A 25,446-nucleotide genomic window follows, 5' to 3' on the forward strand; every position below is an offset into this window, starting at 1 on the left:
CGGCCGCCGCCGCCCCACCCGCATGGAGGGCGGCGGGGAGGCGCTGCCCGCCGACCTGCGGGAGCTGGCCAGCAAGGTGGGACGGCGGCCGCCCGCCGGACTGCTGCGGGGGTTGCGGGCCGAGACCGCCCCCGCACCGCCGGTACCGCCGGCACCACCGGCGCCGGCCCGCGGCCCCCGACCGCCGCTCGCCGACCGCCTCCGGGCGCTCCGCCTCGAGCTGGTGAGTCCCGCCGCACCGGGGGGCACTGCTTGCCACCCCTCCGGTAACTGCTTGGCCCCCCGGTAACTGCCTCCTCCCCCCTCCCCCCCCGGGATAACTGCATCCGCCCGGGTAACTGCATGTCACCCCCCGGTGACAGTCCCCTACTAGTGCTCCGTGCTCTGCCTGCATTTTGGGGGACACCCCCCACCCCTTTTACTCTTTTCTGTATGGGTTAACAGCCCCCCCGCCCGCCCCCGGCCTTTCTCTGCCCTCCGACCCACGCAGCATCCCCCCCCCCCCGGGGGTTCCACGGACCCCTCTGCCCACATCGGTCCTGCACCCCACACCCCACGCGCCTCCCAGGCCCGGCCGCGGTGGGGACCAGGGTGTCTCAGGAATCGGGATTTAGGGCAGGGACCTTCACCAAGGGCATGGTGGTGGCCCCCTGTCCCCCACGGGTGTCAGTCGTGGGTGACAAGGCACAAGCATCGGCGGGAGCTTTCCCGGGGTTTGCTTCCTACTGGGGCTTCTCCAGTGGCTAGTAAAGGGTTGGGCTCCGTTGGCAGCCTTTCCCGGGGACCATGGGAGTGCCGGTGGCAGCTTTCTCGCCTCCGTCTTTTTGTGGAGGGAGCAAATACCGGCGATGCCTGCGCCTCCGGGAAACGTGGCGAGATTGGGCAATGGGTTCAAGTGCCGCTGGGGGAAGGGAGCCTCCCACGCACACACACTCGAGCGGGAGGGAATGAGAATCGTTTCCATAGGGAAACAGGCTAAATACGCCCGCATCCCTGCCTGCCATCTGTGGGGCTGGGGACCCGGCCAGCCTGAGCCCTCTGCACCCGTGCTTCACCTGCCTCAATATTCCCTCATCGGTGTAAAACCTTTCATCCTCCCTCTGCGCCGGCTTCAGGGCTGCACTCTGACCGGAGGAGAAAGGTCTGTGGGCCCTGGGTTGCTCAGAGAAGGAGGAGGAGGAGGTGGAGGAGGAGGAAGCAGCAGCAGCCATGGGGTTTGCCCTGCCCAGGTGCAGGCAGGGTCAGATCACGGGCTGAAGGCCTGGCTGTGGCCGTGCCTTATTAACCTCAGCTCCGAAAGGCTTTGTCCTTTCTCTGCCCTGGCTCCTCTCGCTGGCCGGGGAAGAAGCAGGGACACCTTTCATCCAGGTCAGCAGCTTGGGGATGGCACCCGGGTGCCCAAAACCCAGCACAAGGCTCCCCCCATCTCCTCATCCCCATGAACAGGAACTGAAATTCCCCTCCCAGCAGCAGAGACAAGCAAAATCCCAGTGCTCCCGGCTGGCCTGGGAGTGGGTTGTGGGAGAAGACAACAGAAAATTCCCACTCTCGCCTCCTGGGCTGAGGAGGGTGTTTTATCCCTGGGGCTGGATGTCTCCAAGGGAGAAGGTCCCTGCAGGTTTGTTGTGTGCTGGGGAGAGAAGCAGGATTGTATCCCCCCCGAGGGGATACTCTCCTGCCTCTGCCTGCCCCTAGGGAGTGTGGGGAGGAGCGCGACAGTCCCCCCGGCTCCGCTGGCCCGTGGGATCCCCTTTGAAAGAGGGGGGGGACATTTATGGATGTGGAGGAGGACAGCATTGTGGGATGCACATGGGGAAACTGAGGCATGGAGCAGTGCAGGGTGTCACATCCTGGAACCCACATCCTGGTGAGTCTCCTCCACCCCCTGCCACACACTCAGGACTGCAGTTGCCTTCCTCCCCTCTGGATGCTGCTGTCCTGGGTCCAGATGCTGGTGGGCACCATTTGGGGAGCACTGGACGGGCTTTGGGATGGGTACAGGGTCGGTGCGGTGTAACCATTACTGCATCTGGACCTCGGACTCCTCCCATGCTGACCTTGCCTTGCTGGAGAGGGGGTTTCTTGAGGCACAACAGCATGGTGGGGGGGGTCAGCCTGGCCTGAAATAGCAGCAAATTAACAGCCGACTCTTTCCAGCAAATGATGCGGAAAGAAGGGAGTGTTTTCCCACCCTCTGCTCTGGGGGTGGCTCCCCTGGCACCTCTGACAGCCACAGTTGCAGGAGACAGAGAAAAATGGGGAACCCCCCCAACAGGGGTTCCCAGCCTTCCTCCTCCTGCGTCTTCTCCTTGCCAAGGCCAGATGCTTTAGCAGTGCGTGCAGAAAAGGCCATTGTAGGCAGATTTTGAAATAACTTGCCTAGAAAGGAAGTTTCTGCACTTCGAAGCTGGCTCCTGCCCCAATCCGGGCACATCGCTGCTATTTTTTATTTAAATGCAGCTGGAGGAGCGTGGGGAGGGGATGGAGGTTGGTGTCGGGTCTCTACAAATCTTTGCCCCCTTTTTTTTTTTGTACTCTGGACTGAGAGGTGTCACGTGCCGAAACCCTGGCTGGAGTTTTCCCAGGCTCTTTCCCCAGATGCTTTCGTTGCTGTGCTCACTGTGGGACCGGAGACGGGGGTCTCAAGAGACCGGCAGGTCACCCGTGGGCGGGCGGGTGACTCTGAGGGCACCGGATGCTGGGGACCGGGAGCTGGGCTTAGAAATGATCCCGGGTGACCGTCTGAATTTCTGTCACAGCTTGCTGGTGCTGGGAACGGGGTGTTTGTGAATGAGGCTTTGGGCATCCGCAGCTCCCAGGCTGCCCGTACCTGTCCCGCAATGGCTTTCTCTCCCTCTTCCCCCCGCCGCCGCCTTATTCCCTTTCCTGGCAAAATATTTGCATCCCGCGTAGGGGAAATCCAGTGGCTTTCGGCGGCCAGTATCACACAGACAGGAATGTCTTGGCACGCGGGGCTTTCCGTTAGGAAAACAGATGTTTCTGCAGCAACTGAAGTTTTGCGAAGAGCTTCCCCTGGCTTGGAGGGGCAGGAGTCGGCGAGGCGAGCGGTGTGATCAGCAATGCCCGTCTTCCCCACCGTCCTCCCCCATTTTGGGAGTGATTTGGCTCTCAGGCTCCAAATCCTGCTGTGTCACGTTGTCAGCGGGTGTGGATCAGACCCTAGAAAGGGGGAGGTGAATGCGGGAAGGGTCCTGGCCAAAACAGCTTGGGGAGATGCTGACGGTCCAGACAGACCCTTGCCCTGAGCAGTGGCCCTGCCTGGTCCCTCCTGCCCTGCCAGCTGCTTTCCAAGGCTTGGGGGATACTCTGGGCTCCAGTCTGCACCCCCAGGGCCTCCAGTTCCTTGCTTACCCCATAGGATACAGTGACATAAGTGCCGTGGATTTATTTCCTTGAGGGGGTTGGTCAACGGCGAGTGCCATAAGTCGTGGGTCCCTGGTGGTTGTGTCCCCAGGTCTTGGACAGGGTCCCCTGGGATGGTTCCTTGCAGGGTGTTCCCCCATGCTGTTCTGTTCATTGAGCAGCTCAGCAGACCCGCGGCCACCGCGGTGACACCTCTGCTGGAATGTGCTGGGACTTGGGTCCCGTGGCCACCGGGGTCACCTTGGTCCCCCCCCAAAAAACCCTGCCCTCTCTGTCTCTCTGCCAGGCCTACCTGCGGGCGGTCGATGTGAAGATCTTGCAGCAGCTGGTGGTGGTGAACGAGGGCATCGAGGCGGTGAAGTGGCTGCTGGAGGAGAGGAGCACGCTGACCAGCCGCTGCAGCAGCCTGGCCAGCAGCCAGTACAGCCTGGTGGAGAGCCAGGCGGCCTCGCGACGGGGCAGCTGGGACAGCCTGCAGGACCCCAACGACAGGCTGGACAGCATCTCCGTCGGTAGCTACCTGGACACGTTGGCTGATGACATGGATGAGTATTCCCAAAACGCCACCGAAACCGCTGCTGTATCCACGCCGGGCAGAGCCCTGGTCAGGGCGGAGCAGGATTGGGTCAGGATTGACCCCGACAGGGGTCTTCCAAGGCAAGAGAAGGGCAAAGCGGAGCACGAGTGGCCCCACGTGGACCTCTCCCCACCCAGGCTGCCCCAGGATCACCGGTTTGCTAAGGAGCCCCAGGTGGCCAACGGGTATTTGGGCCAGCAGCCCTCCCCTCTGGAACCAGGCAGAGACACCAAATTGCCATCGGGGGCCGGGGAGAGGCTGGGGAAGGGGAATCCGGGTGGGAAGGCTCGGAAAGCCGAGGCTGACTTGGAGAACTGCAAACTCAACAGCAAACTGCACCTGGAGTATGATGCCCACTGGCGCTGGCTCCAGTCTCAGGACGACGTGACGTTCTTGTAGCCCGTGGTTTCACCTTCCCACTCCAGCTCTCCCAACTGCCCACTCTGCTTCACTTGTCTCTGTTGGGAGAGTTGGGGTGGCTGGAGGGGGGAGGACAGGCTGGCTCGGTGGTGTTGCACTGTTCTTCTGATCCCCCTCCCCCATCAGTGTTTGGTGATGCAGCCCTAACAGATGGGGTGCCCTCCCTGTGGGAAATTTCTGGGAGAGGCGGGATGAGGTGGGTCCCCGTAAATTTAATCCTTTGCCCTGGGGTGGTGCTTGCAGGTGGCTGGTCACTCCTCTGATGTCCTTGATGTTGGTGATGGGGAGGGGTTGGTGGGGAAACCTGGGACAGTGGGACTCCTGGGACCTCTCCCCTTTAATCCTCGGCCTCCCATCAGAAAAAACTGGGGACCCTTCCCCCAAACCGGCTACCCAGAGAGGACAGGAGATGCTCCCATGCATCCACAGCTCGGTGGCACCAGCATGCTCAGTGCGAGGTGCGGGGCAGGACCATCAGCAGGGCATCCCTGTTGGATGTGCTCATTTCCATCATTGTCTTCAAGGCCAGTGTCCATCCTGGGGCACCTGGGGTTTGGCCACAGCACACGGTGGATGCTAAAACCCCCTTCCATGCGGGTGAAGCCCTGCCCAGTTTAATCACCTCTGTGAAGCTGATCTGAAGCGTGATCAGGGCAGTGACTGTAGCGGCTCCCGTTGGGCTGGGGAGCCTTCATCCGTGCCCCGCAGAGGAAAGATGACGGTGCAGTCTTCTCTTTCTGATGTGATTACACGAGAAGGCAAAGCACTGTATGGGAGATGGATATCCAGTTCTCCCGGTTTGTTTCTGGGCTGTCTTCCACCTCGGGACCAGGTCCTGCAGAAACCCCGGGATGTGGCAGCGTACGGGCAGCCTGGCAGAGCTCAGAAAGGCTCGTGCTTTCCCTTGATGCAGTATGATGGGGGTGACGGCCGGGATTCTCCATCTGTGTGATGAATGGCGCCAGGTCTCTGCCCCCTACCAGCAACCAGAAACATGAGGCTCCTCTGCCGGGGTGGGTTTGCAGCAACCTTGCCTTGGAGACATCTCCTCTGTCCTTTTAGCCTTGGCTTCTGCCTGTGCCTTTTACTGCCCACCCACCATGCCTCCCAGCACACCCCGCGCTGGCTTGCAGAGCACGGCTTGCAGCTGGAGCTGTGTGCGAGCTCGGGCAGGACCTGCTGCCTTCGCCAGAGGAGGCAGGGAAGGACCTCAGCATCCCACAGCCCCCTGCTTCAAGGAGAGGGGCTCTTCCACGCGTGTGGACAAGCCTGGAGGGTCCCGGCTTCACAACCCGTGGGTATGTCTGTCCCCAGCCGGTTGCTGTGATGGCTTTGCTGTCACCATGGTGCTGTCGTTCCCCTGCTTGCGTGGGTCGCAGCCTGGCTCTTTCCTTGCTGGAGTGGTGGGAGTGGGGACAACATCTCCTGATGTCCGTGGGAAGCCAAAAGAGAGGGAGGATCTGTCTGTGATTCTTTCTAGATGTGAGATATGAGCTGGCTGTGGTTAGGAAGGTGGTTGGGTGCATGACAGGTTCAGCTTTGCGTCTCTGAAGCAGCACCTTCAGTGGAAACTACCCTCTGTGCCGAGAGCCCCGAGCACCCTCCCTTCCCCTGCAGATCCTCAGAGCTTCCCTGGACGGACATGGAGAGCAGGACAATGTCCAAAATTCCTGGAGACGGCACCTGCCGAGGACTTGGGGGAATCCCAGCAAACTGGGACTGGATTGCCCTACGTGAGCATCCCATCTCCTGCCCCGGAGCAGCTGTGCTTGGCTTGCCATCTCCTGTGAGCAGCTCATGGCTCCCTGCGTAGCTCCACCGCTGCTGCTGAGCTACCATGTCCCCCCAAGGCTGGCTGTCCCCCCAAGGCTGGCTGTCCCCCGCTTTCCTTCTAGCCCTGCATGTGATGAATCAGCTGAGGGTCCTGGGGGGAGACAGGGTAAGTCCTCCAGTGCTGTTAAAATCATTCTCAACAACAACAAAAAAAAGCTGGCTTAATAAATGGTAGCATTTCTCCCAGGCCACACTGTCGATGCTTTGCTGAGCTTACGGGGGTTTCTAGGGAAGGGGAGAGCGTGCGGGCTGAAATGTCCTGGAGCCACCGGCAGGTCTGCAGGCAGGGCAGGTTTAGCCCCAGTCCTGAAACGGGCACAGACCACGTGTCTGGGGATCCGTCCCTTCTCACACCAGGGTGGTGACACCTAAAATCATGCTTCTGAAGTAGCTGGGTACCAGAGCATGTCTGCCAGGAACGAGGATGCTGGTGAGACTGGATCTCCAGGAGATGGGGCATGTTGAGCTTGGCTGAACTGTATCTCCAGCTACAGATGGCAGCTTCGCCCTTCCTGCCCCAAAATTCAAGGGGAGATCTTGCCTAGAATGTGTTTGCTGGCCCCATTAGCCATGCTGGCGTCTCCATTTGCTTCCCTTGTTCTGCCTCCTCCACCCAGGACGCGCAAGGAGGTCTGGATGTAGGGCAGAGACTTTTCCAGCCCAGCCCGGGGTGGGAGCAGCCACATCTCTGATTTCAGGCTGTTGGGATTTGCTCCTGGGTGGGTCCCTTTAAAACCACTGGAGCCGGTGCTCATGCAAACATCAGCCTTTCCAAAGCAAACGCAAGCGGCTTATCCAGCCCTGCCATCCCGGCCTCAGCATCCGTCCGGACTCCTGGCTTCGAAACCCTGAACTTTCGCAGATGGAGAGGTGGATGCTGGAGCCAGCAGGACTCGGCAGGATTTCCCCATTTTCTGCTGGGCTGAGGCAAAGATTAAAATAAAATGAAGAAAACCTTAGAAAAAAAATGCCCATCCCGTTCCTCTTCCAAACCTAGACCCTGGCAGCGGGTCGGTGCTGTATCACCACAGATGAGCCTTGGCTGGGGTTCTCACGGGCATGGACTCTTCAGCCTAGCTTACAAGAGCCCAAGTTGCCCGTAACCCCAAAATCTGACTATCCCCCAAATCCCAGCCCTTGGAGTTGGAGGGGTGGGCGAGATGTCACAGTTTTCCTGCCACCTCCTGCCCTGTCTCCAGGCTGCCCGGGCGAGGGGTCACCCACATCTGGCCTTTGCCCAGGCACATGCAGAGCCAGCGTGTCCCAAACCCGCTCTGGGGACCTCCGTCCTGCTGAAAGGTGGGTGCAGCAGTGGGGGTGCAGAGCACCCACGGGTGGGAAACAGCCCATAGCGTGGCTCTGCAGCCGCTCTGCTCACTGCCACCCGGGAGCTGCTGCCCTTGGGCTGTTCTTGGACTGTTCCGTGCTGGTATCGGGTGAGAAAACAAGCAGGTAAAGCAGGCAGGATCCCAGCCGGTGCCAGAATACACCCACCTCTTACAATAAAAACACCAGCAAGGCAATTTTTTTTTTTTTTTCAAGATATACACAGAGATTAGAGTGTCTTAACGAGGCAGTAAAACACTTTAATAGCTCCCCTTGCTAGTTATGAAAAAGTCCCCTGGGCTTTCCCCTCCCTGTGTGCAGCTCGGCTCTGAAAGGGCCCGTCCCCTGAGCGCTGCAGCCGTTTCAGCAATTTATGTCCGTTCCTGCGGGGAGGCAATGTGAAAATAACCTTTTCCCTGGGGGAAGGAGAGCCTGGTCCCGCAGGGGAGGTGGCATCCAGACCCTCTGCCAACTGCCTTTGGTCTGGCAGCCCCGTGGTCCCACACGACCCCATGGGCTCGCTGGCGTGGGGTGTACCGCCATGGGGTGTCCCCGGGGAGAGGGTACCGGGGATGTGCGGGTGCAAGGGCAGCCTGTGGGGCCGCATCCTGGCACCCCCATGGGTGCTCCCTCTTGTCCCTTGTACCACTCCCCGTGCATTGCCCAGGGATCAGGTGCTGGGAGGAAAACTCTCTGTATTAGGGCTGCTTTAAAATGTACCCTTTGGGCCACGCACAAGCACCGGCTTGTCTCAAGGCTGGTCTCAGACCTCCCCGCCGTGGCCCTGCCTGTGCCACTTGCTGCTTGGAGATGAGAAGCTAAAAAAGGTCCAGATGAAGCAAGTCTAACCTGGGGCTGATGGTGTCCTGCCCACAGGTTCCCCCAAGCTGAGCACGCACTGCTTTGCAAGATGACCCACCTGAGCATCGAACCCCTCAAGAAGAAGTTTTCAGCCAGAGTGGTGTGATGAAGTGACCCAGTGACACCAGTGGCAGTGGGGGGGGTGTCCTCCAGGTCACCCCAGCTCCTGGGGGAGCGGTGGGCCCATGCACCCCAAAGTTCTTGATAAGGCTTGCAGGGGAGCAGTGCTGTGAGCAGAGCCCTGGGCTTGTGCTGCCTGACCCGTTGCAGGCAGTGTGGGGCAGGAGAGGCCAACAAATGGGGCAGGAAGGGGTGATTATGCCCCCAAGCCCTGCTGTCAGCCCTGTTTTGGCACCTGGGCAAGCAGTGGTGCCCGTCAGAGCAAAGTGGTTATCCTCAGGGAGAGCCCTGTGATACCAAAACCACCTCCAACTCAGGACCATGTTCAGTCCTGGTCCTGGGGGACCTGGCACCCAGACTAGCCCATCATCCAGCTCTCCTCTGGCCAGCACCTCTCATGCAGCCCACTCCCCACACCCTGCCCAGGACCCCCCAGTATCAGGTTAAACCATCCTGGCAGAGGGTTCCTGTGTCCCGAGTTTCCAACTGGGTTCCAGCTGTCCTTCCGACTGCCCCAGGGTTACATATCTGCAAAGGCAGGAACCTCCTACAGGTTTTGTGCAAAGAGGCAGTGGAGGAGAAGGGAGAGATGTCCCTCAGTGCCCATGTTCTTAGGAAAGGGCATGCTTGCAGCATGTGCTCAACTTCTATTACACACTGGAGAAGCCACACCGGGCAGGGGATGCTCCGACTGCTCAGGGTAGCTCAGGCACCAAGTGGGAATCTCATGATCACCTCCTACCTCCTCCTCACCTGTGGGACCCTCACCCCCGAGCTTCCCCTCGAGTCTGCTCTTGGTGTCAGTGGCTGAGTGACCGGGAGGCTGGTGAACAGGGGGACAAAGCTGGAGCGCGAGCCAGGAGCAAGCTGAGCCTTTGGGAAAGGTCTCCCTGGACTGTTCCCTGCCCGGGCTGGCAGCAGGCCAGGCCTTTGCTTTGGAGACTAATCCTCCGGCTTTAGAGCTTCCCGGTGCTCCTTGGGAGTGAAAAACAAGCGTGACTGATGGGGGGCCTCGTGGGTGTGTGGGCATGGCTGGGTGATGAGGACGGGCTTGGGGACACTGGGTTCTGAAAGGGAATGGTGGCACAGCCCTCCCCTTCCTCTCCCCTGGGTGGTGGCCACCCGTCCTGGCCCATTAAGGTCCCAGAGATGTCACCTTCTCCTCCTCACCTGTGTGACCACCACTTGGTGTGAGTCCCCCCCCTGCTTCCCACACAGGGCTGGGACCTGAGGTTGCTCCTGCTCAATGCCACCCCAGGGGTGACACCAAAACCTAAGTGTGCCCAGGAGACGTGTGTGCTCCTGCTGCTGCCTCCTGCCTGCCAGCCCTGCTTTAGTCCCCGGCGGGGAGGGGAAGAAAAATCTGAATTGCTCTTCTGAGAAATTAATCTGCTTTCATCGTTTTAGCGCAGCCTGACCTAGAAGAACCCCCCCTGTTTGTTTTTTTTTTTTTGTTTTCTTTTTTTTTCTTTTTTTTTTTTTTCCCCCATGGGATGTTTAAAGGGAAAATGACAGCAAATGCGTTGCAGAGAGGCTGTAGGAGATGGGGGCCAGCCCTGCAGCGGGGGCAAAGGGGTGCAGGCAGGGTCTGAACGGCTTTAGGCAGGATTTCCCACGCTGCCCTCTCCAGCGAGACCCCCTGGTCCCGGGGGCGGGAGCAAATTGCATCTGCCGCGGGCAGTAAAACAGTAACGGCGAAAGGTTAAAAGATGCGTTGGGTTCCCCCTGGCAGGGTGCAGAGTCGGGGGGACTTTTGGCTGGAGAGAAGTAAAAGCTGAGCTGCTTAAGGGAGAAATCGCGCGGCAGCGGGGAGGGCAGCGGGGACCGGCAGGGGAGGGCAGGGACACTGCCTGGGCAGGGCTGATGGCCCTCTGCTGCATGGTCACCTCTCAGGGGGTTGTCGGGATACGTCCCCACTGGGGACACCAGTGGGGAAGGATGGGGAACAGGACCAGAGGGGGATGTCCCCAGATGGGAGTGAAGCAGCTGCAACATTTGCTGTCCTCCAGGAATGGCCGTGGGCCTGGGAGGGGACAGTGCTGGCCACCAGGGACAGGGACAGGAGGTGGAATGTGCCTCTCCCAGGCACCCGCTCCTGCCCTATCACACCTCCTGCTGCCCCATTTCACATCCCTTCTCTCCAGCTCCCTCCCATCCCCATGCATGAAGCCTGGATGGCCCAAATGCCATCCTTGGCTTCGCAGGTGCAGCCCGGGCAAGGGAAACCAGCCACCCCAGCATCAAAATGACCTCGATAAAACACTCAGGTCTTGGGGGTTACATCCAGGTGCGAGGCTTTGTCAGCCTTTAAGGCTCACCAGCTGCCCTACAAAGGGCTCTGTTCCTGTGCTGCAGGGCTCTGCCCCTTCTCCGCTCCTTCCCTGCCTCAGTTTCCCTCTTGTTAAAGGCAGGGGGAATTAGAAAAGAAAGAAACAACCAGTTTCCCCCAGCTCCTCCTGCTCTCGGGGGCTTTCTCAAGGCTGTGCCGTGGGGCTGGTTCCAGCTCCATGGTTCTCAGAGCAGAGCGTAGAGGCCAGATAGCTGCTCCAGTGCTCATCCATGTGTCTCTGTACATCTTCTGTCTCTCCTTCGTTGGCAGAGTGCTACGACTGGGAGAGGGGTGCAATGCTTGTGGCCCTCCAGTGCCTTCTGCAAAGGGATTTTGAGCCCAGAACCATCCCCAGCCGGGATATGTGCCCTGGGAGAGTGGCGGCCCTGGGAACCGAAGGGGTTTGAGGTAGTTTTTGGGCAGCTGCCCCCATTTCAGAGGCTCAGCCCTGGGCTGGAGGGCACAGGCGGTGTGAGCAGCGGGGATTATGGCTGCTATAAAAAGCACCAGCATCTCTCGCCCCTGCTTCCTAAGGCGCTTAGGGGAGGAAAGAGGGACTTAAAGAGCAACCTCCTGCACTAAAGAGGTGCAGGGACTGGAGCAGTCAGAGCAGCCCGGCACCCTCATCAGCCCCCTTCCCTCTCAGCATCCCGCAAAACCTCCCCTGGGTAAAGCAGCCCCGGGCGCCGCTTCCCATGGACTTTCTCTCCAGGCCCCTGATGTTGGATGGCCAGACCCTTGTCCCCTGCTTGGAAGACATGGGGGACAAGGAAAGGGCTGGGGGGACCAGCCTGGAGTGGGGACCCTGGTGGGTAAGAAGAGCAGATGAGGTTGCTGCCCTGTTTGTCACAGCCCCAAACAGCTGTCCCCTCTCCAAATTAGGGGAAGAGGAGGAAGGATGCCAGGTGACAGCAGTGATGTGGAGATGTGAAGGAAGGTGCCATGGGAAACTGCTGTCCTTCTGCCCCAGCATGTGGCAGGTTCCAGTGGGGTCAGTAGAGAAAGCAGCTACAGCCACGGGGTCCTGCGCCGCTCCAGTGCCAGACTGGTTCCTGGCATTGACCAGGTGTGACCTGGTGGCTCGGGGAGATGGTTGGTGGTTCCCCCCACACGCACACCACTGTAATGTTACCCGAGGGCTAGGTCGGTCCGGGGGCTGAACACAGCACCAGCATCCCTCCTTGCATCCCTGCAGAAGAGGGGCTTCAAATGGGGGGTCCTGGCGCCAGGAGGCCGGGGAAGGGAGCGGGTTCAGGGCTTTGCTTTGCCGGCCCCTTCCCAGCCTTGAGCAACCCGGTGGGACCCGATGCAGGCGGCCACAGGAGGGAGCTTGGCTTCTTCCTTCTCCTCCTGCCTGGAGGACAGTGGCCCCGGGTGGGTGACAGCCACGCTGGCCCTGGCTGCTTGGTGCAGGAGCAGCTCCCCATGGTTAAACCACAGCCTGTGGGATCCGGGATGTCTTGGGAAGGGAGCAAGAACCCAGCTGGAGCGGAGGTGGCTGCCTCCATCCCCAGGGAAGCCCCCACCTTCTTTCCAGCAGCTGGTGGGCAACGGGTCCCCAGTGCAGAAAAGCCGCTGGGGCTGTTGCCTGCAGCCATAGGGGGACCAGTTGTGCCTGGTGAGTGGCATGTCCCCATGGCAGGGACAGGTCCCTTTGAGAGCAGCGTCTGTGTGGGACATATTGTCTCACCACCCTCCACCCCCACCCCCCCCCCCCAGCAGTGGCTGGGGGGACCTGGGTGACCCTGATGCCCAGCCTGTAGATGTTGAAAGGGCAGGGGAGTAAGGAAACCAGTTCCCCCAACTTGTACAATCTCCTGTATCCCAGGAATCTGAACCTTCCCAGTTTCCCCAGCCCACAGCCATCTCTGGCATTGTGGTTCTGCTCCCAGGGGTTGACAGACCTGGGATCACCCCCCGGCATCCCCCCACGCTGCCATGGCATTCCCTCGACAGCCCCAGCGCAGGAGCCGACCAGCAGCTGCCAGAGCAGCCACATTACAAACCCAGGGCCAAAAAAGTGGGAGGAAAATGATGATCGCAGTGATGACGCTTTTGATTGGAAATGGTTAATTACTGGGGGGGGACGGGACTTGTGGTACTGCTACCGCCTTTGCTTGCTGCAAAGCTGACAAAGCCCCAGCGTGGGGCTGCTGGTAATGGCTCTCATTAAAAGCTATCAGAGCAGGAGGTTGAAACCACATCCATTTTCCCTAAGTGCTTTCAGAAGGGGAAAATGATGCTCTGGCCCCTGCTATTAGGGGTGCCCTGGGTACCTCAGGCTGGGAAAGGCAGGGCTCACTTCCCTGAACGCGGAGGCAGAAGTCCTGACCACTCGCCTTTTCCTGGAATCAGGTCTCTGGGCCCTCAGTATAGCCTTTTTTTTTTTTTTTAAGTTCAGGAAAAAAGTGGAGATCAAAGGGATCTTAAAGGTCCCTTCCAGCCTAGACAATTCTATGATTCTATAATTCATAAGACAGAGGCACCGGGACCAAGGAATGAGCTTGATCCCAGTGCCTCTGCTCTGCTATACAGAGAAATGATGGATCCTGGTTTAAAACCCCAAGCGGGGCTAGAGCTGGCCTTAAAATACCAGTGACACCATCAGGACGCTCCTTTTCCCATTTGGTTTGGCTGCTCACCCCCCACCTTGGCTGCTGCTGGCTTCCCCTGAGCCCCTTAAAAAGGGGGGAGCGGGGATGTGACTGGAGTTCACAATGGGAAAGGATGCCTTTGGCAGAGAGAAGCGGCAGGAAGATAAAAGGGCAGTTTTGGGCGGTGGTGCCCTGGCAGGGAAGAGGAAGGCACCCAGGGAGATGAGGGAGATCTCCCCCCCTCCATCAGTGCATGCACATGTGGCTGACCCCAGCACGGAGCCAGCACTCCTCGGGGTGGCAGCTAGTTTGGGGGTGACAAGGGGGATGGCCACGCTGGGATGAATTTGAGGGATGCAGCCATATAGTGGCTATTTTCCCCCACAAAGAGCTGGGGTTTCCCGCAGGTGGGTCCCTGCCCTCCCCGCCAGCAACTTCCCTCGGAGAAAGGTTGTGTCGTATTCCAACAGGGCTGCTCCTGGTCAGGGGATGCTGGACTCAACCACAGCTGGTGGCGGAGGGAAGGAGGTGGTCCTGGCCTGGCCATGGGCATGGGGGAGGAAGGGTCCTTGGGCAGAGGAGGCTGTCACCCCACTGCCCCAGAGCCACAGGATGCACCTGCTGAAATGGGCTGTGAGCTGGAGCTGCAAAACTAAGGGGGAGGAGTGATGGCCCAGGCAGGTCATCAATGTACCGGGCTGGATTTGGCCCCTGCCGACCTTTCAGTGCCTCTCCGCAGCCCCTGGCTCACGCTGCAGCCCCAGCGCCCTGCTGCGTCCTGCGTCTGTCCCCAGAAACACAGACACCCCCATTTCTCATACAGCCTCCTCATCGCCTTTGCCCTTTTCACCACCACATCCCCAGGACAGCCTCACGCCAAAGGACCGCCTGGCTCCTCTCTGGCTTGTTTCTCTTGCAAGCTTTGTTTGGTGGGTGTATTTTGCATTTGTTTTCTTTTTTTTTTTTTGTTGGTTTTTTTTTTTTTTTTTTTTTTTTTGCTATTCACAGGGAAGAAAGGGAGGTTACAAACCCACGGGCAGATGTCAGGGCAGGACTGACGAGCCCGGGGAGAAGGGGCGATGCTGCCCACCCCAGCAAGGTCCTTAGAGGTTGGCAAAACCGGGGCGAGGAGGGCTTTGCTCCGTGGTGCCGGCTCTGCCCATCCCTTCCTCTCACCGCCTGGTCCTGCAAGGTGGCTGCTGCAACGTCCCACTGCTCCATCCCTCCATTCCATCCCTCCGCTCCATCCCACTGCTCCATCCCGCCTGTCCTGGCCACCGTGCAGGTCACGTCTGCTGTGGCAGGTGGCATGTCTCGCTGATGGCAATGACCACGTCCTGGGACTGGCGGTCCCGGTGCCGCGGCGCCTCAGGCATCTCGCTCATCTCGTTGACGCTGTTGCTGATGCAGTTGACGTCGCTCTTGTTGCTGTTGTCATCTGGGCTAGGGCCGAAGATCCAGTCTGGAGGAGGGAAAAGCACAAAACGAGCCTCTGGTTACCTCCAGCTGGCCCCAGAATCAAAGCTGTCTGGGAAATCGCTGCACCCCACTATGTGCTACCCCTCGCTCTGGGTCTTCACGCCCCAGGAGGGTCCCTCACTCACCCCTGCCCCTCCAGTTCCCTCTACTCCCCTGGTACCGGGGTCTCTGCTCTTCCCAGCTGGGGGCTGGTTTTCAGGCTACTGGTTTCTGGAATCTCTCCCAGTGTAGGGCAATGAAGTCTGAAGTCACCCCGCTAATCCCAAAAATGAAAACGCAGCGTCTCCAAAATGAAGTGTGCATCTGGGCTCTCCGGCATGGGAGAGCAAGGGATTTCCTACAGTGGGTTTTTGCTGTAGGAAACGGAGGGGATAATTAAATAACTGTGTGACATCGAAATGGGGCTGGAGGCATGGCTGGGGACATGGTTTATCTGCCACGGGAGTGCATCATAGCCACGCCAGGGCTTCAAACCCTCCATGGGCAGCTTCAGGGCTGCGCTTCTGGCAGGACACCGGAGCTCCAGGACACGGCTCTGAGCTGATCCGGCCACTCTCACAACCCCAGAGGAAATCGATCCCTCTCCAAAACACAGCGGTCGCTGCTGGATGGTGGTGTGACTGAGATGTCCCCTGCAGCACAAGGGGCTGCAGCACAGTGGAAGCAGATGCTGCCACTTCCCAAATGTTATTTTTTATTTTTAAATTTGGCTGTTGGTGTGGTGAGAGGCCATGCCCAGCCGTGATGAGGAGGCACCAGCAATGGGGAAACCAAAGCTGGATAAAAGCTGGTGAGGGGAGAGGAGTCCCTGGGGCCAGGCAGGACCTGGCAGCAGTGGGCAGCAGAGGACCAGGACCCCTCTGCTTCAGCCCTGCTCCCCAAAAAAAGCAGAGAGAGCTATCAGGAGGCAGACCAAAGGATCAGCCGGGTTCAGCTGTTTCTAAGGAACTCTGCTTATTCACCGATGGATTGATCTCGAGAAATAACATTTCTCTCCTTCATGGCACGGGGTATTTCGGAGTCTTTTGTGTTCCCGTGGGGCATTTCAGTTGCAGCTTTTCGGTGGGGGAGGCAGGCTGCCTGGCAGAGCAGGGACAGAGAAACGCAGTCACAGCAAGAGGTTGCCTTTCTTGTGAGCTGTGGAAAAGAAGTTTTGCAGCAAACCCAATGATGGCAAATGCCAGGGTGGGATCCTAGGGATGAAAGGAGATGAAGGTCTTACTTCTTGGGTCACCAGTGGTGAGGAGGAGAGATGGGAAAGACATGTGGTCCTCCCTGTGCGCAATGTGTGCACCATAGGTTGAATTTTGGGGCTTTTTCAAAAGCCCCAAAGCTTTTCCTTCTTTTTTTTTTTTTTTTTTTTTGGAGAAAATCCAAAAGCTTTGTCATTTTTGCAACGCAATATTTGACTTTCTTCTCCAGACTAAAGCCATTTGGCCATGCCATCCCCAAAGATTCGGGGCATGGCTTTCGGAGTGATGCTTATGCTGTGGAGTCAGGGTGGGTGCCCACCCTTCCACAGGAGCTGGCCAGGGGGCAGCAGGGCTTTCTTGTGAGCCTGGTGTGGGCTGGCTGGACGTAGGTGCAGGCTCCAAGGAGGAGAGAGGTCCCACCATGCTGGGTGCAGGTGGCTTGTCCAGAGAGTGACTGCATTTTCTTGTTTTTCCTTTTTTGTTCACCTCCATCACTTACCAGCAGGGTCTGCCTGTTGTGTGATGGGAAGGGAAGGAGAACCACCACAGTCCCCACAGCTACCACGGTGTTGGCAAGAGTGATTGGGGAACTCAGCAAAGATGTGGTCCAAGGGATTTTGGGGAGCCCCGGGTCTGCCCCGAGTCCCAACCGGGCCATTTGCTTTCACTTGCATGGTCCACAGCCCCCACCAGAGCCTGGGCTCCCCATCACAACCTTTCCCTGAAGAAATCAGCCAAGCTCAGGAGGCTCATTTAGGTCTTTTTTTTTCCTTTATAGCTTCCATTTTGCTTGGATTTACTGGATTTAGACCAAAGCCAAACACTCCGCCAGCTGTTTCCCGGCCTGGCCCCGCAGCCTGGGCTGGGTCCACGCCAGTTGGACCCCCCTCTCCTGCCTCCAAGACCTCCCAGGCTCGTGCCAGCCCTGCGCAGGCTCTTGGCACGAGGAGCATCCGGAAGGCAATAACAAGATTTCTCCTACAAATACTATTAAAGGTCTTGGCTTGTTTTCCTTGACGTCAGCGGTAAAACTCCAGTGGGAGCAGGGGCTGGTCTGGCAGGGAAGAAGGGGAACAACCTGTAGAAAAAGAGGTGGCAGGTCCCCAAATTATCCAGGAGCCATTGGTTGAGGATTGCAATGGGAAGCAAAGACCAGGGCTTTGCATGCCTGTGAGCAAGGAGAGGTGGCATTTGGTGGCCAAGCAATGAACCCTTGGGGACATTTGCAGGCAGCAGAAGAAGCAAGAGCTGTGCACGGCACCGCGATAAAGGCAGAAACATAGAGGATGGGTGTTTTGGGATAGGGCCGGCAGGGCTCAGCAAAAGCCATTTTCATGGGAAAAGGGTCACGGTGCATCGTCACCAAAAGGGACACGGCTGCCCGGGGTGCCCGGGGAAGGTGGCTTGCGTGAGGCTGCCGCAGTGTAATTCCTGGGTAAATGCGGGCTGGATTGTACGCGCTAATCCGAACCGCTGCTTCCCTGGGAATTATTTCTGGAGCCTGCTGGATCTAATTACCCGGTAATCTGCAGGAAGATGTAATTAGGCTGTCATTAGAGGGTATTTACTGCGATGCCTTTATGATTTGACTGTGTAAGTAAGGAGTGAAGTAATTACACAATTACACGTTATTTGTGGCCATTTATGGTCTGTAACTTCAGCATGTTGCCATGTGCGGAAGAGGGGAGCGAGGCCCCGTGGAGCCGGCGGAGGATCTCCTGCCAGCAGGACCCTGGAGAAACAACCATAAAAATGTCAGCGCCCTCGTCACCCCCGCCAGCCACCACCGGCTGGCTCTGTCCCAGCCGTGCATGCTCCTCCCCAGCTTCTCCATCCGGCTCCTCCCCAGCTCCCTCAGCCTGTGTGTGACAAATTGGGGTTCCCTGGGGTCCCCCATGGGATGTCTGGGGAGCAACGAGGGAGAGGAGAGAGGAGACCTGCACATTTTGGGCCCAGTGGGATTAAACCTTGCTTTGGTGCTTAAGGAATTTTGCAGGGGATGGGATGCACAACCTCATGTCATGAACAAGCATGTGTTAGAAACCTCGGATAATGAACCCTGAGGGGGGGTTTAATTAGATGATGGAGGGTGGTGAGGGGCCAGAAGCCAAGGGACGGTGGTGACTGACTAAAGGTAGCTGACGCCCTTAGCATCATGACAGGTATTTCTCTCTCCATCCCTTACATCTGGCAGGGGGTCTGCGTGAGCAACAGAAAATGGACACAATTGGCACTAGGAGGAAGATGAAATCCTCTTTTGGAGCAAAGTCCACCTTCAGGTTCACATGTGCTCTAGCTAGAAGGCAAGCGAAGTCAGGCTGAACCAGGACACCCGATGGACCTGGGGCACCCAAGGGCAGAGCTGGGGGGAGCAGTGGTCCCACAGTGCGCTCCTGGGGCAGTGGCATCCTTGGATCCAGGATGGTCACACTTTGGAGGTAAGGAAATGGCCCGGCCCCTGGAAGGAGCTTGTAACTCATGCTGTAAAATCAGGGTGTGCACATGGTCATGTATGTGAATGCCTCAGCTAAAAGAGAAGGACAAAGTGACTTTCTCGGCCAGGCTGAGGGAGCAGCGTCTAACCCAGACACCTCTCCCCGCTCGCCAGGTGCTGCTGAGGCTCAGCGTGTCTGCTGAGGTCTTGCAGGGTGAAAGGCGAGGTGGAAAGTGCTGAGATGAGGTGAGATCGATACGGAGTGATTGATCCAAAGCAGCTGGGGAGAGGAGATAGGGTAGACTGCGTAAATCAGGAGCTGCGGAGTCGCATCTCTCCCTAAATAGTGGAGTGGCGTGGCACAAAGTGCTGCTGCACCTCCCTGGCTCTGCCTGAGTCTTTGACAGCATCCCTGGAAGCAGGACCCTTGGGATGCGCTAATCCATGCGGGCAGAAGAATACCATTCTGAGCTGCCCAGATTTCGCAGCGTTTTTCACCCCTCCTCATACGGGCGGCATGAGGGACTGTCCTTGCTTGGAAATTCCTTACAGTGCAGGCAGCAGGGAGCAGCCTCCTCCTGCCTGCGTGCACCAGGGCACAGGGATGTTCTATGCCCGGTCTCATCCTGGTGAGTTGGCCAGGTCCCCTACATTCATCGGTGACAGGGCAGGATGTCCATGAGGCATGTCAGCCACTGGAAAAGAGATGTCCCTGACAGAAGAGCAGAGGGAGGTGGGAGAAAGGGCCGAAATTTAAATGCAACCCGGTGAGACATTCACACTCCCTGCAGAGATGGAAACAAACAACGGAAGGGGAAATATGTTAGATGAACAATCAAACTCGTGCTCTAGTTTTACTTGCTTTAAATGGAGCTGGGTGTGAAAACAGCTGCTAAAAAAGCCCTTTTCCCAGCAGAGCAGCAGCAGCAGCAGACCTCTTTGTTTGAAAGAGGTCCTGACCCAGCGATCGCCTCGTACACTGCAGCAAGGCAGGACCAGCTCCAGCCAAAGCATTCCCAACGGACACAGGTTCAAGGGTATCCCTCATGCGTTTGACAGGATGCAGCAGTCACAGCTGGACACTGTATCTGTCTCATTTGCAGGACAGATTCTGCTTATTCATTAGCAAAATCAGCAGACATCTCCCAGGTTTGTTCTGCTGGAAAAATCTCTGTCTGCCTCTGCCAGTAGTAATTTGTTAGCAAGAAGTCCCCCTTTCCCCCCAGATCCACATCCTTCTCAATTAACTTGCTGTCGGAGTCCGTTCTTCCTTCCTGTTTCACAGAAATTTCTTAGGTTAGCTGTGCTGGCCGAGTCAAAACTTGCCCTGCAGCCCAAGCGACATGGGCATGCTGCTTTGCTGATGGACAGGTAAGGTCACTGTCCCTCCGCAGAGCTGTCATCGGCATAAAGGGTCTGGTGGGAAAGGGGGTGACATGGTAAAGGCATTCAATTAATCATGATATTCTCTTAATTCTCCACCCCAGTATAACCGTGGACCAAGCCTGCATTTGATCCCAGCCCTGTCCGCCAGGCAGCATTGCTGCTCCTGAGAGTGGGTCTCTGAGAGGTGATGACTCAGGTGCGGTACGTGGGATGCAGGGATGCTCCTGGGGGTGGTTAATTGCTCTCTGCATCTTCCAGCCTTAGGCATTCGCTGTGGAGGCAGAGCAAAGATGGCCAGAGGGTGAGGAGCCCTGCTCGGTCGCAGCTCGAGGAAGACCAGCACTTGCAGAGGAGTAGAAAGGCATAGTCCTTGCCTCAGGGACCTGACGCAGCCCATCACCGGACTGGGCGATGGCAGAAATGGAAACGCCACCGTGGGATGCTGCATCCTCAAGGCCAGCCTCGGTTGGTCCCTGGCGGTGCATCCCGGGAGCCATCACACTGCTCAGGATCTGTGCTTCAAAGGTTTGGCTGTGAAAGCAGCCGTCCTAGAGTGGGGCCACCTCTGCCCGCTTTTCTCAGGGCCAGACCACTGTGGCCACTTGTCCGGCTGGCAGCCACACTATGTAGCCACGGCGATGCCAAGGTGGGTGCAGGGATGAGGCATCTGCCTGTTATTACAGTAGCTGGGAGTGGGAATCAGCCCAGTGCAAGCCACCCTACTATAGCTGCTGCTAGACATCAGCATCCCTAAAACAGCAGCTAAGGAACCCCTAATGCACCCCCATGCACCAAAAGGGAAACTGAGGCAGGGGGTTGGTATCAGAGGTGGGTTAGCACTGAGGTGGGGAAACAGAAGGGAACCTCACATGGTCTCTTCTTTTCCTGTAACTTTGGGAGGCAAATGAATCATCCTCAAAACAGAACCCAAAAAGAAGATGTAAGTATGCTCTGACGGGCCCGCGACGCTACCTGCAGTCCCTGCCACGGGCTGAATTATCCTAAGAGCCCTGCGGTTCTGCGTGGGAGCAATTAAAAGCAGATCCCGAGTCCCTGCAGGATCACCCAGCAGCTATTTTCAGCAATGCTACATTCATGCACAGTTTCTTTGTTCAAGGAGACCATTTCCTAAAGAAGCCTGAAATGTGGCGGGTGGAGATAAGGCTGAAAAATAAAAATACAGCTGGTGGGTCAAAAGGGCAAAGAAAAGAAAGATCCCGCTCCAAGACTGGCTTAGGGTTCTGAGCAGTCCCGAAGCCATCGACCAGCACAGTCCCACCAGTCCCTTCAAGCCTGCCCTGCCTTACCCCAGTGGGACATCTGCCTTGGGCCCATTCCCGAAGGAAAAGTTTCCTCAAGGTCTCCTCGGGAGATTAGCAACTCAGAGGAGACCTCTGCTGAACCGGGTGACGCTGGCAAAGGTCTCTTTTTGCACAGCATCGGCTCCCACTCAGACCAGCAGACCCTTCCCGTGTGGTTCCCGCGCAGGCAGCGAGATGCTTTCCCGGGGACCGCACGTGCGGCAGTCTCCATGACAACAGCTTTGTTTCCAGTCAAACTTTTTTCTTCCCCCCCCCCCCTTCTTTTCTCTTTTTTTGTGGTGTTTAAATAAGGGCAATATTCAGTGAACTGCTGGGGACGGAGGAGGGAGGGCGGGCTGATTCCCAAGGATTGCAGTAATTAGGCGCTTTGTACGTTGGCGACAGCCTTGTCATTTGCCAAGCCGGCACTTCGCCGCAGCGCCGTCTCCGGCAGCTCTCCAGCGCTCCCGAGTTAAGCCGCTTTCCAAACGCTTCGACCCAATTTGTCTTAACTGGTAGCCGGGTCTGAGCTGCGCTCACGCAGGAGCCGTCCTTCTGCCTCGGGGAGCTCGCAATCAATCATCCCCCGAGCGGAGATGCCTGCTGAGTTTTGGGAAAGTTGCAAACGTGAGACTTTGTCAGCTCAGAGCAAGCGGGGAGGGACTGGAGAGAAATTAAGGTATTTTGGGCTCTCCTTGGCCAGGTCTCTTCAGGAAGAGCTGAACACAGGCTCTTTCAGAGCCCTTTTATCCGTATCTAGGTGCTATGGGGAGTGAGGACATCCACTGTCTGAGGGGAATGCCGCCTTCCTCCTCTCCAACAATATATTTTTCCGTCTCCTCCGATGCAGCCTCCCATTTTCCTCTCCTCCTCACCCCACCGGGCATCACAGCAGCATTCGTCTCCCCTCGGGGATGCCTGGACAAGCTCTAATTGAATTTTTAAGGAGTGGCTGTGAGAGAGGTGTCCGCGTCTCAAATATCCGTTCAGATTTTGCAGGGAAAGAGCTCGTCAGCATCCTGAGAGCCCCTCCGCTATCCCGAACTCTGCCCAGCGCCCGCTTTTAGCAGTCTCCGTGAGCGCTCGGGACCGGGTGATGCTTTGACTCCCCCAGCCGTGTCCTACAAGCTGTTACCGAGGAGTCCAAATCATTGTTGATGTCTCCGAGTGACTGTTTAAAGTAGCGATTAACTATTCGCACTTTAATCTCCCCGAAACAGGCTCCAGCCCTTTGGCATCTTATTTCCATCTCTCTCTGTATCCTTCTAAATATGATTAGCACAGAAACGCTGATAGTGGAGGCTGGAGCTGCTGCCGAGTATATAAATCCAGGCATTGTGTTAAAGCGGCTAATAGACCAGCTCCTTATTTACTATCCCTCGGTCTCTCTGTCCTGTCCCTGAAGTAATTTTATGCAAACTCATTCAGATGAAACCTTCTCTTTAAAAGCTGCTGCTTGGCAGCGTTAACAAATGCGGTCTCGTCCGCTCTCCTCCGAGGACTGGCTCATTTTAAGCGTATAAATGGTGTGAAGACGGGCCCGGAGTGCTAAATAGGACAAGCTGGAGGCAGCCTTCGGCACCGAGGGGTGCTGCTGGAGTTTGGGAGATGCCTTCTCCTCTCTGTCTGGATGGGGCAGAAGCTCACATCTGGATTTCTGATCCTAACACGGAGAGACGTCACCTCCAGCTGGGGCAGGGAGGATGCTCTGCCCTCAGTGAGGGCCATCAGCTGGGAAAGGGCTTCTTCCAAAGTGTCAGAAAGTGGGCAGACCCCGGGGCAGTTCCTGCGCCTGTCCAGCCCTGGGATGGCCGTGGTGCCATGAAGGGCCATGGAAGTCCCATGGCAAAGGGCTTTGCGAGGGAAGGGGCACCCCGTTGACCCCGTCCCAACCGGAGGCAAAAGCAAAAGGTGCTCAAGGTCACCAGGGACCGTTGACGCTGAGCGGGAAATAGCGTGGCAGGGGCACGGGTGCCTCCGACCGCGGCTTCATCCTCTCTCCCTGCCCGGGAGGGCACAACATTTGTGTGGATTTTGACCCTGCTTTGCATTACCCGCCCAAGGCGTAGTTTTGAGCACCCACATCCACGCTCTCCTGCATCAGGGACCCCAGGAATCAGGGCAGGGGTGTCTGCTCCGTGGGGGCACTGTATCTGGACCGGCTCCTGCCTCGGGGCAGGGGGGGGGTGTTCTAACCTGCTCTGACCTGGTCCTTTGAGCATCTCAGGGCGGGAGCGTGTATATTTTTAGGTGCTGTCCCCGCTGCCTACCTTTGTTGGGAAGGCAACGCTAAATCAGATGAACAGCAGAGCTGGGAGACGCTACAGCCCCAGCAAGCTGCTGATTAAGTGTTATATTTAACACTTTAAGACAGTATCCGTTTCCTTCCAGCTGGGGCGAAGAAAGACTCCTCAGCAGCAGCTCCCTGCCGTTTTCCCGGCTGAGCCCCATGTGTGACCCCGAGCCCTGCTCCCTGCCAGGAGGTTCAGCCCTTCTTGTCCCAGATACCTCCTCCCCAAATACCCGTGCCCCAGATCTGCTGGCCCCTGCCCGGTTGCGACCCCCTGCCCAAGGGACTTGGCTTGCCCTCCCATCAGCAAGGCACGGGTACCGCCCGCCCCGCAGGCACCCGACAGAGTTTTGGCCGGTGTGTACCTCCTGCGTCCCAGGAGCAGGGAAATAAAAGGGAATTGTGAATGAACACGTGGATTTTGCTCCAGATGAGTGTGATCTCCCTCCCACTGCAGAGACGGAGCCTGCAGGGCTTCATCCCTGGATGGCGGGCAGGCTCAGAGCAAAGGGATGTGCAAAGGGATTTCAGCTCTGCTCCCCTACAGACGACATTGCTCCCCAGAGCTTTCGGGGGGGGTATGCACATCGGCAGGAGCCAGGAGTTTAAATTCCTCTGCAGATCCCTCCTGCCCCCCCTCCCCCCCCAGTCTGAGCTGGAAAACTGCCACCAGCTCCCTGCAGCAGGGTCCTGTCCCCCAAAGGACATGGCAAGCTTGCTGCCGGGGTGTGGGGGCCAAAAGTGCCGGGGATTCAGAAGGGGATCGGGCACATTTGCACTCCCCAGCACCGCCAGCCTTACAAATTATGGGGCAAACAACAAGAGCATCACTGAGGGCTTGCTGTAAGCAGCCAAGCACCTCTGCCTGCCCCTCTGCCTGCCCACGGTGGCCGCAGCCAGCAGAGCGTTTGCGCTCTCGTCCCCGATGACGAGGGACCTCGTTCATCAGCAACAGGGTGAAACGAAAGAGCCGGGAAGCCAGTTCTCATAAAAAATGCACGCTCTTTGGGCTATCGTCTTACAGATTTGTTGCAGCAGCCTCAGAGGCTGTGATGGTTGTGCTGTACAAGGGAGGCAGACTGCTGACCTGTGTTTCCCAGGAGTTTGTGGATTCACTGGTGTCTGATAAGGGGTTAAGCTTTTCTTTCACAATGCCCTAGTGGGTTGTTATCCTGCGCTCAGGTATCTGCTGCCACGAAACTTTTCATTTTGCAAACCTCTAATCCAAGCTCAGTTGAAACCGGCCAACGGATTTTACAATCGTTCAGCAGCACAGACGTAGACACATACACATTTATACACACACACACACACACACACACACACACGCACGAGTATCTTTTCTTTAGAAAAGGGGCTAAACCCAAGGATTCTCTCCGGAAAGCTGATCAACATCCAGCCCAGTTTGGGGACGCCAGCCATCAGCCCCAGGCTTTGCATTAGGCTCTTTTTGACCACATGCACACGACGCGTGATGCCCATACTCACCTATAAAGTCATGAATGAGGTCCTTGATGAGATGCCCGACGATGGCGTATGCCACTGCCACCACCACCAGGGCTGCCATGAGAAGGTAGAGGACGGCCTTGGGCAGAGGAATGGCGTCTCGAGGAGGGGGTTTGTACTCCTTGTAAAGCTGGTCATTGTCTGAGTACGAGTACTGGAACAAGTGGTCCAGGCCAGCCGTGAAGTTGCTGGAGTTCATGGACTGGCTGTTGGACAGGTAGTTGTCCTGCTCGGGGTCCTGGAGGACACTTACCACCGAGCTGGTGGTGGCTTCCACTTGCTGTACCAAGTTCAGAGTCTTGTTAACGCTGGGGAGGATCTGGGAGAGGAAAGTGCTCCAATCTTTGATGGCACTGATGTTGCAAATAATCATAATTGCAACGAGGAAAGAGATCTCCAAACCCAAGAGATTT

General features: G+C 57.5%; 2 protein-coding genes across 2 annotated transcripts; one reads left to right on the top strand and one right to left on the bottom strand.

The window, feature by feature from the left end:
* Window positions 1–22: 22 nt before the first annotated feature.
* On the top strand, window positions 23–4,912 carry LURAP1 (leucine rich adaptor protein 1; the record flags this gene model as incomplete). Its single annotated transcript, XM_082484487.1, has 2 exons — window positions 23–223; window positions 3,671–4,912. 2 exons carry the CDS (start codon window positions 23–25, stop codon window positions 4,358–4,360), a joined length of 891 nt encoding a protein of 296 aa, XP_082340613.1. The 3' UTR covers window positions 4,361–4,912.
* Window positions 4,913–14,631: 9,719 nt separating this feature from the next.
* Window positions 14,632–25,406, bottom strand: LOC309672534 (uncharacterized protein; the record flags this gene model as incomplete). Its single annotated transcript, XM_082484062.1, has 2 exons — window positions 14,632–14,906; window positions 25,016–25,406. The coding sequence occupies 2 exons, from the start codon at window positions 25,404–25,406 to the stop codon at window positions 14,731–14,733; spliced, it is 567 nt and encodes a 188-aa protein (XP_082340188.1). The 3' UTR covers window positions 14,632–14,730.
* Window positions 25,407–25,446: the final 40 nt, after the last annotated feature.

The sequence above is a fragment of the Vanellus vanellus genome, assembly GCF_965231255.1.
Source record: "Vanellus vanellus genome assembly, chromosome: 5".
NCBI classification, from domain to species: domain Eukaryota; kingdom Metazoa; phylum Chordata; class Aves; order Charadriiformes; family Charadriidae; genus Vanellus; species Vanellus vanellus.